This window comes from Blastomyces gilchristii (assembly GCF_000003855.2).
Source record: "Blastomyces gilchristii SLH14081 genomic scaffold supercont1.2, whole genome shotgun sequence".
Taxonomy (NCBI): domain Eukaryota; kingdom Fungi; phylum Ascomycota; class Eurotiomycetes; order Onygenales; family Ajellomycetaceae; genus Blastomyces; species Blastomyces gilchristii.
In genome coordinates this window covers 4,684,382-4,699,239 of record NW_003101681.1, presented here as the reverse complement: position 1 = coordinate 4,699,239, position 14,858 = coordinate 4,684,382, and the positions used below count along the sequence as shown (strand labels likewise).

At 44.8% G+C, this 14,858-nt stretch overlaps 3 protein-coding genes across 4 annotated transcripts; 2 read left to right on the top strand and 1 right to left on the bottom strand.

The window, feature by feature from the left end:
- The first annotated feature begins 3,989 nt into the window (after positions 1-3,989).
- On the top strand, positions 3,990-6,940 carry BDBG_01423 (60S ribosomal protein L4). Its single transcript, XM_002628469.2, has 5 exons — positions 3,990-4,305; positions 4,377-4,471; positions 4,571-4,721; positions 4,810-6,357; positions 6,428-6,940. Exons 1-4 carry the CDS (start codon positions 4,196-4,198, stop codon positions 5,570-5,572), a joined length of 1,119 nt encoding a protein of 372 aa, XP_002628515.1. The 5' UTR covers positions 3,990-4,195; the 3' UTR covers positions 5,573-6,357; positions 6,428-6,940.
- A 266-nt stretch (positions 6,941-7,206) lies between these two features.
- On the top strand, positions 7,207-14,629 carry BDBG_01422 (C6 transcription factor). The gene is made up of 4 exons (XM_002628468.2): positions 7,207-7,709; positions 7,824-9,949; positions 10,027-10,912; positions 10,981-14,629. The coding sequence occupies exons 2-4, from the start codon at positions 8,937-8,939 to the stop codon at positions 12,073-12,075; spliced, it is 2,994 nt and encodes a 997-aa protein (XP_002628514.2). The 5' UTR covers positions 7,207-7,709; positions 7,824-8,936; the 3' UTR covers positions 12,076-14,629.
- On the bottom strand, positions 12,049-14,514 carry BDBG_01421. 2 transcript variants are annotated; one of them, XM_031720324.1, is made up of 3 exons: positions 14,371-14,514; positions 14,263-14,279; positions 12,049-14,182 (listed from the first exon to the last, which is right to left on the bottom strand). In XM_031720324.1, the coding sequence occupies exon 3, from the start codon at positions 14,024-14,026 to the stop codon at positions 12,629-12,631; it is 1,398 nt and encodes a 465-aa protein (XP_031576445.1). In that variant the 5' UTR covers positions 14,027-14,182; positions 14,263-14,279; positions 14,371-14,514; the 3' UTR covers positions 12,049-12,628. The 2 variants fall into 2 exon arrangements, with proteins under 2 accessions (XP_031576445.1, XP_031576444.1); XM_031720323.1 differs by having other exon boundaries at positions 12,066-14,182; positions 14,263-14,503.
- Positions 14,630-14,858: the final 229 nt, after the last annotated feature.

The window sequence follows — 14,858 nt, the reverse complement described above, 5'->3', positions numbered from 1 at the left end:
GCTTTGCAAGAACTGTCAGCTAGAGTCTGTAAGGAATTACTTATGAGAAGACTTACAGCAAAGGAGGAAACTGCACTGCTTGAAGCCAGGGGCTGGCCTGGGGGAGGGATGGGGTGGGCCGCTGGCCCAAAGATCGGGTGTGGTGGCAGGGCTGGGAGGAGTGGAGGTGTGGTCATGAGTGGCAGTGCCTCTGCTTCACCAGCCAGTAAAAAGCAATCAGAGAAGTTGCAGGAATGCTCATAAGAAGCTCAGCAGTGATCAGACATTGTTTATGAAGATATTGAAATTGAAAAAATTTTTATTCTTGAGAAGTTCTTGAACTAATACACAGACATTGTCAGAAACACTCTCTCTCTATTATCTGAGTGAAAACACTTCATGAATGAATGAGAATACTCACAGTTTATAAGAATGAGAGCTGTTACAGAAAAAGGAAAAAGAAGATGAGGTTTCACAGACAGATCTGAGATATTTATACTACTCTAGAGAGGTTTGCTTACACTGTGAATAATCTCACAGAACAGTCAGATTACTCTAGTAAATAAGAGTGATTATGAATTGCAGGTCTGAATCTTTCTATATGACTATAAAGAGTGATTGCAGACTGCAGATATCTTGATTCTACAATTCTACAGAGTTGATAAAAGAATGAAAAATTCCTCACAATTCTACAGTGTCAAAGAGCAATGATTTGTAAGAATGAATGAAAGATCAACTCATAAATGTTTCTCTTTGATAAGAGTGATCTCACAGAGAGTGATTCACCTGTGAGATGAATCTGTGTGATGATCACACAAGAACCTTGTGAAAATGATTGAGAGTCAACTGAAACTCTTCTGTATGAAAGGTGTGAGATGAATCTGTGTGATAGTCAGAGAAGAATCTGTAGATCACAAAGAATCTCACAGAACAAGGAACTGAGTGACAGACTCTTTTCTCTTCATGATAACAAGGGATTTTTTCTCACTGAGATTTTTTACAGATGTGAAGAGTTTTTAGTGAGTATCACTGCAGTGCTGAGCTGACTATGAAGTCACTCAGTGAAAGGCTTCACAGATGAAGTCTTAGAGAGAGAGGAATATGTAAGAAATCTCACTTCTCACAGATTCTTTACCTCTATTTCTATCTCTTGTATAATCAATAGAGCTAGCAGCTCTTGACTACACACAACTATATAGACTGAAGTTCACAAATACTATTCACAACTCAGCTTGAATGCTATTATACACTTGATCTCTACATTTATCTTTCTATCATAAACACTTCTAGTAGTTAACAGTACATATCACACCAAGCTGCAAACACCTGAATAATCACTGCAAGCACTTATTCTTACATCTGATCAGGAAAAGATTCAGATATTGAAACTTTCTGATATGAAGTAAACTCAGTTGAAATATGTGATTGATTTACTGTTTCAGTTTTATAAGATAACAAAGGCAGTCTCAATCACTTGTACATCAATGCTGCAGTCAGTCTGGTGAGTGTATAACAGTTTATTTACTCATCTTGAGAAGCAGTTGAATCACTTAAAAAGAAATTCAGTCTGAAATGATGCTATAGCACAGGCTATTATTGCTGCAAGGGATAAACTGGCATATTACTACAGTAAAACTGAACAATCTTTTGCAGAGTACTATGCTGTAGCAGCTCTACTAGATCTCTCTCATCAAGTTAACATCTACACTTCTCAAGATTGAACAGAGGAGAAATGAGACTCATATATCAAATTAGTCTGAGACTACTATAATATCAACTATCAGAGATTCAAACAAGCAGATGTTTGAGATGTGAAGACAGTGAAATACAATTCTCTAGTAAGTAATGATCTTTGATAATGCTCTATATCTCATAGAATTATAATACTAACTTTGAAACAGAACTTACATACATTGATTGCAACTGAAAATCAGGCAAAACTACATGCTTGTAAAACTGAATTTGACTGTTATTTTCAAGATGATCTGACAAATTTACACATCAAATCAATTCTAGAGTTATGAAAAATTGTTGAGAGTATATATTCAACTGTTGCACTGATGATGCATGATATTCTGACAATTTCATTGACAGGGGTGAGAATGAAGTGAAAGTTCAACTCAAGTTGAGATATTTGTCACTATCACTGAGGACAATTACAAGGAGAAACAATCAAGAAACTCATGATTGTAAAACATGAAATTATCAGACAGTTTAATATCTCTGATCACAGTATATCAGAGAAGTGTAGTTTTCATGAGAAAGTGAAGAATAAACTTACACAAGAATGTATTTAGTTGTTTCATGAGTGTTATCAATAATTATTACCAAATTCTGATTATATAAGCAATCACTGAATGAACTGAATGAGACTGATTTTAATCTTCAGTCTCAGTCTCATTCTGATTTTGAAAGAATAATCATCTTTCACAGTTTATTCTGAGAAATTACTCTCATTTCACTGTTCTTGAATTAAATCTGGTCATTTTTCACACTATTTCTCTCAGAAATGGTCCATTTTCAGATTTTTTTGAGGCTTGGTTCTGGTGGGACTCACGCCAAGAAATGTATGAGACTAGACCAAATGGGACTAAATGTGAAATTCATGGTCCCGCCGGTCAGTCTAATACAGAGTAGGCTAAGTTGATTTTCTTTAAATATGAAATAAAGATGGTAAACTTTTGTGAACTATTACTGATTTTATCATTCATAACATAACTGTATATATACAGCTGTATAAGTGGCAGTCTATCTCTAATCATTATGTGTATGTACAGATTCTCTAGTAATTTGCAACACTTAATAATTATATATAAGTGAATATATCTCACAGACTGAATTCTGAGTTTCATTGTTGAAATCTCTGTAGTTAGTTTAATATCAAACACCTTGTTATCTTTCACTTTTGGTCTGCCCCTGCGGTCATTGCACTCAAGAGTAGATATCATCGCCTCAGTAAGTCAACTCTAAGGAGGTCTATATAGCTATATATCATAAAATAAGAGGTTGATCAACACTATAAATTTAAAGATGACAGAGTGGCTGCTTTATTGCGCTGTATTCATAGCTTGATATTGACTGGGAAGATGCAATCTCACCAAGTTATTCTATTATTTACCTGCTGGTGTCGTCTGTTCGTGAGGTTGAAAAGAGAGCGAAGAAACCACTTCCACTGAAATGAAAGTGTATACAGAAAACTTGACCTCACTAAGTGCGCCACTTGACCTCGTTACATAATCATGACCCTGACCTTGCATAATACAGTAATAATCAGTTGGTAATTGACTTTCAATCTTTTAATTCACTCAATCTTTCAATTCACTCATTTTCATTCACTCAGTTCATCAATCAATCAAAGTATTAACTGATTCATAATCAATTAAATGAACAGACAAATTCATATAAAATATAAAGAGATATTTTACAGAATTTTAAAATATATTAAGATAAAAATATTTAACAATTAATTTTAAATTAATTTTAAATTGATTTTAAATTGATTGTTAATTAATTATAATAATAAAAATAAATTCAATCTATATATTTAAGTAATTAACAATTGATTGAAAATTAATTAATAATCAATTCAGTGTAAATTATATAAATACTTACTTTATTATTAAATTCAAGAATAATTTCAGTGTTAAATTGATTCTGAATTAATTATTAATTAATTATAGTAATAAAAATAAATTCAATCTATATATTTAAGTAATTAACAATTGATTGAAAATCAATTGATAATCAATTCAGTGTAAATTATATAAATACTTACTTTATTATTAAATTCAAGAATAATTTCAGTATTAAATTGATTTTAAATTGATTTTGAATTGATTATAGAATTGATGATAAATAATTGAGTGGTTTCAAATTATAAGAAAAGATGTATTGAGCGAGGTCAGGTAGTGGCACGGGCCACATTTGCGAGGTCAGCTTACATAACGAGGTCAAGTGGCGCACTTAGCGAGGTCAAGTTTTCTGCTTCCTGCCACTGAAAACGGGATATCACGACCTATTATATTACATAATCTGCCAAGCTGCCCAATCGGGAACTCAGGGTTTAGGGTTCTGTGGCCGCTCGCAGAGCCGCCATTCCCAAGCGAGAAAACCCACATTGAAAGTTCGGGGCATCGACGACGAGACGACGACGACGACGACAACCTCTGTTCTCAACCATCATCGCCCAACGACGACCAGCAACCTGTCGACAAAAATGGCATCTCGCCCAACCGTCACCGTGGCCAATGCCGAGGGCAAGCCCAGCGGTGCCACTCACCCTCTGCCCGCTGTTTTCGCGTCGCCAATCCGTCCCGATATTGTTCAGTAAGAAAAACTCCCGAGATGCTGAGAGAACAGGTGGTGAATTGGGAGACAGAAACTGATGGTGAGATTAGGTCGGTGCACACTGGTATTGCGAAAAACAAGAGGCAGCCATATGCCGTGAGCGAGAAGGCTGGTGAACAAACTTCTGCTGAGTCTTGGGGTACCGGTACGTGGAATTGAAGAACACTTCAAAAATTAGAGCCTTGACGATGTCGGCGAGGAATTGGTGGGAAACAAAAGACACTGATATCAAGCTCTTTTACAGGCCGTGCTGTCGCCCGTATTCCCCGTGTCTCTGGAGGAGGAACGCACCGTGCTGGTCAAGCTGCATTCGGTAACCAATGTCGCGCTGGTCGTATGTTCGCTCCCACAAAGGTCTGGAGAAAATGGCACCAGAAGATCAACCATGGACAGAAGTAAGTTTTGGAAAATCGAAGCTCGATTGACGGCCCCGGGATCGAACCACAATGTCCAACTCCAGGCGTGCTAATGCTGTTTTGTCAGGCGATTCGCTACCGCTTCTGCCTTGGCCGCTTCTTCCGTCCCTGCCCTTCTCTACGCCCGTGGACACCGTATCTCCAACGTCCCCGAAGTTCCCCTTGTAGTTGACTCCAAGGCCTTTGAGAACGACGCCATCGTCAAGACCAAGGCTGCCATTGCCCTCCTCAATAACCTCGGAGCCGGCCCAGATCTCGTCAAGGTCGAGGAATCTCGCAAGTTCCGTGCTGGAAAGGGAAAGATGCGTGGCCGGAGATACCGCCAACGCCGTGGACCTCTCGTTGTCTACAACCCTGACGTCGATGGAAAGGAGCTCGTCAAGGCTTTCCGCAACATCCCCGGTGTTGAGACCTGCCCCGTCTTCGCTCTCAACCTCCTCCAATTGGCCCCCGGTGGACACCTTGGCCGCTTCATTGTCTGGACCTCCTCCGCCTTCGCTGCCCTCGACACCATCTACGGCTCCACCACCGCCCCATCTGCCCTGAAGAAGGACTTCCTCCTCCCCTCCAACCTCGTCGCTAACGCTGACCTCACCCGCCTCATCAACTCTTCCGAAGTCCAGTCCGCCCTCCGCGAGCCAAAGGGATACGCCAAGACCAAGAGATCTGGTGTCCAGAAGAAGAACCCTCTCCGCAATAGACAGGTCCTCCTCCGACTAAACCCGTACGCTGCGGCTTACTCCAAGGAGAAACTCGGCCAGAAGAGGCTCGAGTCAGGCAAGCCTGAGCGGGCTGGCGAGACTTTCCACAAGATTCTGGCTCAGGAGTAGGAATGTTAGGGTCTCTTGTTTCTTCTGTTTTTCCATAAACAAAATAATGTTACAATTGTGTTTTTAACACTGGAGCGCGGTTTTTTATGTGAGGGTGTTTCATTTCATTTTACTTCTCTTTTCAACTTCCAATTGTGTCCCTGTTCTATGTTAGGATTGCTACACGAACGTAACCAGCAGAAATGGATATGATAGGGTTTGTTTGGACCAAATCCTATGTTTCTGCTTAAATACTCTCCCCCATTCCCTTCTTGCCAGTTCACATAAACAGAGAAGTAGAAAATGGTTAAAGCGTGCATAGACGTCATCAACCTTCAGAAAACTCTGCCGCGCTTATGGGTAAAAAGATGAGTTTGTTGAGCTTCCATGTCAATGTCAACGGCAACATAGTGCATGAATAGAGCGACGGTTGAAGCCGGGAGAAATAAATTAATAGTCAACGAAACGACACTAAATCAGGAGGGAGAAGAAGCGGAGATCGTGGGGTAGGAATGAATTTTTTTCACAAGTGTCGAGTACCATATTTTTGTATATTCCTCATCTCCTCCAAGAGGCTCACCTCACCTCTACGGCTCTATTCGGTAGCCAAATGGTTGTGAGAAAAAGGGGGATGGTTTCTCCTCCACATACTACTCACTCTCACTACCACCATAGCTGGTGATTCGATATTCATTATAAATCCCTCCCCACCCCGTGGTCAGAGTCAGAAATGTTTCGAGATCCCGCTCCCGCTTGCTTCTGTGCTCGAAAATCCAGTTTCTCCAGCCTCCCTCTCCAGGCTCCAAGTAAGTCAGTCGGCGTGTCTGTTAAAAACATCCCCTCAGCCCTTCCTGAAACAACGCTCAGACCCCGTAGTCGTCCCACTTAGTCCCAAGTCCCTCCAACCATAGGCTCACAGCTGAGTTGTTTATTAATGCCGGATAAACGCCGGGGCCAGATGCATTTATTTATTTTATATGGGAGCGAAATTATTGATCAATGCCCCATTTTCTCGTAAACTTGATTTTACGCAGGACGGAAGTCGATCAGCAGCTCCCCCCCCCACCTTCACAGTCCATACCGGAGCTAAGATTGGAAGTACAAACACCGGATAAAGAAACGATGTCTCCTTTCAACCAAGGAAGGGGGTGCAAGAGTGATGGCTCCCGGGAGTTGTAGTTATCAAGGCAGGATTTAGATTTGAGGCTGGTAAAGACGGTGCGTGCTCCTTCGCAGGGACACCATGGATACCTTGGAGGGTATATATATATAAATATAGAATAGGAATTGAAGTACTGAGTATTCATCTAGCGCTGAACTTGTCGGCTAAGATAGTGTAATGAAATACTACTGCCGTATCAGAATGAAGTAATTAGGACTTTTGCCCTCTTTACCTAGACGAGTAGAGGGGGGAACTTGATGGAAGCATGGTTCTGCGAAGATGTGGTGGTTGCACAGTTATATACCTCACCGTCGTGGTAGATGAGCGCAGGTTTCATTTCTGGCTGGCACTGAATCGGAAAATCACCGGCAACGGGATAGTGATAGTTTCTGGGGATTTCCAGGTTGGGATATCTGTATATCTATATAGCTTAAGACAATCCCGTTGGAGCATGGGTGTCCGGAAATAAAGGGTCGTTGGGGTACGCGACAATGGGGTATGTATGCGCAGAATATAGCATGGAGTTGCCCCTGGGAACTCCGAAGAAAATACGGAGATATTCTTGTAAGAGTGGGATAAATGATGACAAACACTTCTAGGAGAATGACGCCCTGCCACAGGGGGGTTTGACAGATAAGAACTGCTGAGTTGGATATGTGCTGTGTTGTGTATGAAACAGGAAACAAACCATACAACCATACAACCAGCCATCTTGAACCCCTTCCTGGCAAGGCCACCACCACCACCACCTCCCTCTCCTCACCCCTCTTGCTGCTGTGACACCATGAGCCAGTTGGTTGCTACAAGGCTGAGCTGCACCTTGAAGGGTTGTCAACCATAGGGCGGGCGGTCTGCGAGACCCCAAGCCTTCAATTCCTTGACTTTTGCTGCGACGAGCCGCATACAGAGCGCATGTCGCGGCAGCGAGGATCGAGCGGTCAGCATACGAATCCCTCATTGGCATCCTCGGGTATATATATATATATATATGCACATGTACGTGGCCATCAGCAACGAGCCCCTCAATTTACTTGGTATATTTGGGTTAGATTGACAAGGAGCGGCCTTTTTGATATACGCTGTAGTGCAAGACTGACATCCCGGGAACAGGACAGGCATTGCTTTTGCCTCTCGCTTGCGATAAGCCGTGTAATTAGGGTTCTCAAGCCCCTGGAAGGTGACACCCCACCCGGGGCCGGCATTGATGGGCAATCATGGCCTGGCTTAACTGCCGGGTAGCTGGCGTTTGGAACCATAGCCTGCCCGGCTTTTGGTCCCTTCGCCTTGCTCCTTGGCTGGCAAAGAGAGAGGAGAATCTGTCGTTATCCCGCGCAAAATTGGGAGCCGCAGGAAGAAAAACGACGCTTGCTTCAAGCCGGTCCTTGACGCTAAGGAATATAGCCCTTTGACACGCAGAGACCATTTACCCTGCGTACGTACGCTGCCTCGATTATCTAGGAGCCCTCTTGCTACACTTCCCCACTCTCGTTAATTGGTCAACCCGAGAGGCCTAACTGAGAAGTGCCGGAGCCCAGCGTAAAGTGATCCCTGGCTGAACTCTATCTTCAGCGGCCAGTGCTTGGGCATGCTACGAGGTTTGTCGTTCGCTTGCTGAAATGTCCCGCGGCTGGGTTCATGGCGGAGTCGCTATCCTGATCCTGGGTGAGCGAGCTGCAACATCATTTTCCATCTGCCGACGCACTCAAAATACCCACTGTTGCTGACTGGAGGGACCGTCCTGCCCAAATCCGTAAAAATTTCTCTTTCCCCTTCATCAAATCCTGACCGCGATCTACTCCAAGGACGAGTTCAGTATCAGGGCCTAAAGCCAATCGTGTGCCTTCATTTCTTCCGGACGTTTTGATTTGTTTGAGGGGTCCGGTTCACTCTCGCTCTGGAGGGGGGTCCAGGCTGGCTTATCATTCGACACTGCCCAGGGAGCTCCCATGTTTATCTCTACCTCTCGAAAGCTGTGGCCTCAGAATAACCGGAGAGTGGGAAGGGGTTGAAGAAGCCACTGGAGTTTTCTGTTTCTGATTTCCTGACTGGGCGTCTGGGACTAGATCTATTTCTCTCTATACTAATTGGATGGAAACCGGCGACTCGCATCTCAACTGCCGGCAACCGGCAGCAATTTACAGGTCAAAGGGTTTTGTCTACCGATGCCCAGGATAGCGCCCAGGTATTCCACATAACAGTTCTTTATTTTAAAAGTCTGGAGTTATGTCTGGGTGGTATGTGGGGTCGTTCGGGCGTATATTACCTATGCCCGAGGACAGTACCACGTCACAAGAATCGCAAGTCAACCCAACGCCATCGAAACGGTTGACCAACTACCAACTCCCTCCTCCCCGCAAAACTACTTCGTGGGATTTTGTATCTGAAGACTCTCCGGCTCCGTTGGCAGAGATGGAATCCCCAGTTTCGATGGCAGGCCGGACCCCGACCCAACATACCAGCAATCGATACCCAGTGCAGGACCAGCTTCCGTCAGTCAGACAGCTTCTTACACCAGTTTCATATCCTGATGCATCAAATTCACATCATTCTTTTACGGGTCGCGGAAACTCTACGCCAAACAGTAGCAGAACACCCGACTACAAAACAGCTGAGACTCCACGCAGCCACATTCAGCCAAACAGTCATCCAAACCATGCCACTGCTGCACTCCCAAGACCGCCACCTACACTTGAACCTGTTGATTTTTCGTACGGAAAGGGACAGCATCGATTGTATTCTCACCAGCAGCTGCCTCCAATTTCGCAAGTCGGTTTGGACGCGGCCAGCTTGCGGTCTGATCGTTTTGCCGAATACACAAGAAGCAGTGCTGAGGCTCCTCTAGCCCATCACCACCATAGTCAGCTTCCATATGTACGCGACCTCCCTAATTCTGAAGTTTCTCCGGCCTCAGGTCCGTCTTCTTTATCTGGTGAGATTTCTTTCCGCTCAGGCTCACCACCTGCGCCAAATCAGCCGCGACTAGCTCATGTGGTAGAAGAGAGATTTATTCAGGGCGAGGGAATTTGTTATGTCTACTCTGATGGCACCCATTGCCCAAAGGAAATCGATGGGGAGCCCGTCAATGCCAATTGGGGGGTCACAAAAGCCGGAAAGCCAAGAAAACGGCTGGCGCAGGCATGCATTACCTGCAGAGATAAGAAAATCAAATGTATCCCAAATATCCCCAAGTGTGATCAGTGCCAAAAATCAGGAAGGGAATGTAGATTCGAAAATGCGTGAGTTTTAAAAGCCCACCCTTCACCTTCGGCCGGCTTATGATTCCTAACAAAAACTATTTCTTTCCCTTCTCTAGACCTCGGGGAAACCAAATTGCAAAGCCCTCGCAGCAATTAACCGGCCACCACGTTCCATCAGCAATATTACATGATCAACCGTCTAGCTACTCGTCGAGTGGTTACTCAACTTCACGTGTGGGCACTGGAAGTCCGGTCCAGATAATACCTAATTCTGCAACATCTAACCATCTAGGCGCAATGATGCACGAGGCTGGGTCACAAAGCCTGAAATTCAATAGGCCCTTGAAAAGGAGAAGGCGAGCCTCGATGAATGCCACTGTCTACGAGAGGGATGACTCTAAGCATGACAAAGATAGGGCCACAGCTCCTGATCTATACCGCATGAACGATATCTTATCAGAGATGGCTGCGATGGATCTCCACGATCCAACGTTGTCAGAATGGGAAACAGATCCCTACCAAACCCACCCCGAATCGACTATGCAGTATTTCAGTATGTACTTCCATTATGTTAACGGCGCGACCTATTGTATATTCCCTCGAGATCCATTCTTAAGATGGTTGAAGTTCTGTCAGAATAAATCTCTGGATGATAAAATGCTGCTGTATGCCATGCTTGCTATGGGGGCTATTTTTGGCAAGTCCAGGGAGGAAAGGGCCGACTCGATGAGGTTTGCGAGAATCGCAAGGCACGCTGTGGAGAAAAGCCAAAACAGACCAACCTTGCACTTAGCTCAAACTCGGATTATTCTTGGGATGTGGCATTTCACGATCGGCGCGTCAGCCACGGCTTCTGATTTTACGGGCTCTGCCATGCGCACTATATGTGGGCTGAAACTCAACGTTGAACATGGGAACCCGCCTGAACGGGACGAGTTTTTTAAAGCCGAAACTATGCTTGAATGTCAGAGGCGGACTTTTTGGGCTGCTTTCCTTATGGACGTTAGTTTTGCAAACCCCAACTGCTCTATTTCCTGCCAATAACTAACTGAGCACTTTATCCTAAACAGAGACATGCTGGCCTCTCAGTCCATTCTCCAACAGTGCTCAAGCCACAGGACATCTTTCTTCGACTACCTTTAAGAGCAGACTGGTACGAAAGTCAAAAATGGGCCAACATGCCCTACTTTGAAAACGGTATCATACCTGCAGACGCCTCGTTACCCGAACAGAGAACTGCGCTTGACCCAATGGCGTTCCTAGTAGAAGTATCTGCCATTTGGGGTGATGTGCTCGAACACATCTATCGCGCCACATATATCTCTCCAGCAAATTACGCCCTGCTTTACGAGGAATTCTACGATTCCACCGTGAAGCGCACTGATAAATGGCTCGCAAGCCTCCCGCAGTACTTCTCGTATAGCGTGAAAAATATGGAAGCGAGCGTCCAGGCCGGAAAGGGAGACGTCTTCGCAAGCGTACATATTCTCTACCATGCAACAATGATGAGACTGAACCGATACGTCCGCCACGAAGACCTACCGGAGCATATCATCGAGCGGAACGTCCTCCGTTCCTACCGCCACTCCATCGAGGTCCTTCGCATCGCGCATGATCTTAGCCAACATCTAAATCCATCGGACGAGGACAACAGTGCGCTAAACACCCCACCCCCGCCCCAAATTACTTTCTCCACACCCCTTACAGGCAACGCCATATTATCAGCCACCGACGTCCTCTCCGCCTGCGGCTCCATTCGTGATATGTCATATCACTTAGGCCTCATAGAAGGCGGCATGAATGTGATTTCCGAAGTCTCGCGGTTCTGGCACGGCTCGCGAGAGCAGCTGCGGGTAATAGAACGGCGTCTGGATCAGATCACAGAGTCGATTCGTCCACATGGCGGGTCGGGTGAGAAGCGTGGTTTTTTTGTCCAGGGGCGGCCGCTCGACCTCATTGTAATAGATAAGTTGATGCCTACTGAGGAGGGCATGGCTGCCATTTCACCCCCGACATCAATACATGGCAAAACTAACCCGTATACTGCCACTGGGAGGGGAGACTTGGTCTATTGTCTCCCCCGCGAGGCATATTTCCGTGCGCTTGGACTCGCTGATATTTCTATCGAGAGGGGGGATGTGCTCTTGATTCCATGCACGGATTAGAAATGTCTTCTTTTTTTCTTTATCGCGTGGAGTATTTACTTTTACTTATGCATATATACCTCTTCTACCTGCATGATAGAATTAGTCGCTTGCCTTTTAATTGTTATGTACATGTCTAGCAGCAACGGCTACCTACGATTTCCTCTTCTGTCTTCCTTTCTGAGCTACATGACCTCTTTCCATAATTTTTTACTTTTCACTTAAAATGGCATACACCAGAACAGAGAATCCGCAAAACATCTCTTTCGGTGCGCAATTGTTTTGTAAGGTAATAACAAGGAAAAGATGGAGAACATAACAACTATAACAACGGAGAAATATGTCGATATAGAAGTGGGCCAACCAACCTTGTGATCGTACGTTAACCCTTTGCGATTTTCTCCGCTCTGCGCCTCTTCAAAGAAGTTCATTCCATCTCCATCTCCACAAAGATAGATGTCAAGTGAGTATCCTGCGCCAGGAAAAGAATGTAGTGGGGGAGGAGTTGTTAACAATACTTTATTTATCGTCGCATATAACAAGCAGCTAAAAAGCCCTATCACCTCACCCTGGACTACCAGCGCAATGGGCGGGTATATCGTCTCACCCAAACAATTTTACCCTCCATAGGATCCATGACAGTTGCAAAATGCGTCATCTCATTCGTAATTGGGTAGGTGCTCGTCCATCTTATGATTTCAGCTGGTGAGGCGGTGACCTCTTGAATCTCGGAGGTAGCTTCGTCGACTCCCTGCTGAGGTTCGTAGTCTTGAGATGTGCTCGATGATGTTGAGGATGACATGGCAGTTTGTTGTTGCCTGGCGGCTACTCTGGAAGCGCGTGTGCGGTGAAGCGGGTCTCGCTTCTGTCTATCTGTGGATGCCTGCGGGTGGCTGGACTGTCTTGACTTCTCCTTCGCATCCCAAAAACCTTGCATGTACGTTCTTCGTTCGACGCTATCCTCTACCAATTCTTCTAGGCCAGCTAGCTGGACGGCCTGAGGTTGTGGTGAAGCAAGATTGTCGGTTCTTGTGGTTGAATCAGTGGATTCGTCCTCTATGTCGCTGTTTGTAGCTACGATGAATGACGAGGAAGTGCGGGTAACGGCGGATCTATAGTCCTTTTCAAGGACAGTGGTGGAGTTCCCGTCGCTAAAAATTACATACGCTGCAGTCGTGGGGGTCTGTGATAGTTCCGCTGCTATGGCACCAAGAGATAAACCATGGTGGGCGGGTCGACGTGCTCCTCTCCACACCTTGGTGAAAATACTCCATTTCGTCGGAGCTGGTGGAAGGATACACTGCCTAAGCAAAGAGGATATAGAACGGCGAATCCCTAACAAGACGAGGATATGGCTCGCGTAAAATTTCACATTGCCAAAGCGCCTGCTCGTATCATGATATGGGCGGAAATTCAACGAAACGCTAAGATTCTCCCTCACGCCCGTTAGGACTCCGACAAAACCAACATAAGTAATGCTTGTCGCGAGGACTTGTTCGGTGTGAGGACTGCGGACGAATTCTAGCTGGACAATCAGCTGCCGTAGGCCATCCATGTCCCAGTCGAGAGTGCGAAAATGTAGCATTTTCGAATCTACATCATGTGCATCTCTACATCTCGCGCCGCCACTGGTGCACCCCATGAGCAGGTCGAGGAGCACATTAAGTGACACCAATAAATACAGAGGGATGTCAGTGGTTTGACTTATCCCCTTGATCTCCTCCGTTTCCTCGTGAGTATAGAGGCGCCGGAGCAGTAGGCGGGCAGCACGTTTCACCCATCTGATATTTACGGCAGGGAAGATGGACTCGACGAGCTCGTCGAATAGACTGGTCAAAGACCTCATCCTTTCTCGATATACCCCGGCGACCTCTACATATCGTTGTGCAGGAGGCAGGGAAAGATCGATTCTGTATACCGGAGGGATATCTCCACTATGATTCTTATCAGTTGGTCGGGCGCGGGGGTTCATTGTTTGGCAAAGAAGGCTGGAATTCAAGTTTTGAATCAATATCCCGATAAATGCTGTGTTTAACTCTCAGAGTCAGTCTTCAGGGTGATAGTAAAATTTACTTCACCCAACAACGAGCCAATATGCGGTTTCTTGTAACTGGCTGCCTGGATGTTACTAAATTGGAGGTTCATAGTTAGCCAGTAACTAAACATGCTTGTCTTCACAAGGGGTGCGCCACGAAGGATAGGCAGTACTTTCTGCGCCTTTGACACTGTAATTGTAATGAGCATGATAGACGTATCACATTAAGATTAAACTTGAGAATAGGTTCAGTGGATGACCTGAACGACACGGATAACTACCCTTTAGTGTAATAATGAACCTCTCACCAGGCCCTTCTAGCTGACCACCAACTTTCAGTCCCAGTCCTATTCATGCGAAGTAATCTGGCATTCTGGTGGAATTTTATCAACAGGCATTTCTGGCGGCGTTTATCATGAGTTGTGTGCCTGTGGCGGGGGACTCAGCCAAACTACGGAGTATTAAATAACTAACTAGTTAAATAACTAACTAATGTGATGCACCAATGAACTCATTCACTCAACAAGCTCTGATTTTTTTCTTCAATCAACTAGTTACAGAGTACAACTCTTCAACTTCAATCACTTATCATATCACTTAATGAAGTGATCATAGAGACAGTAATTAATCAATTGAACAGATAATTGATTTCTAAATATACAGAGATTGCAAGAGAATTTGAAATCAATCATATTATATTACTATGATAATTCAAAGATTAACAGATATTCAGAATCAAGACAAGATTAATCTACTATCAGAATCTTAC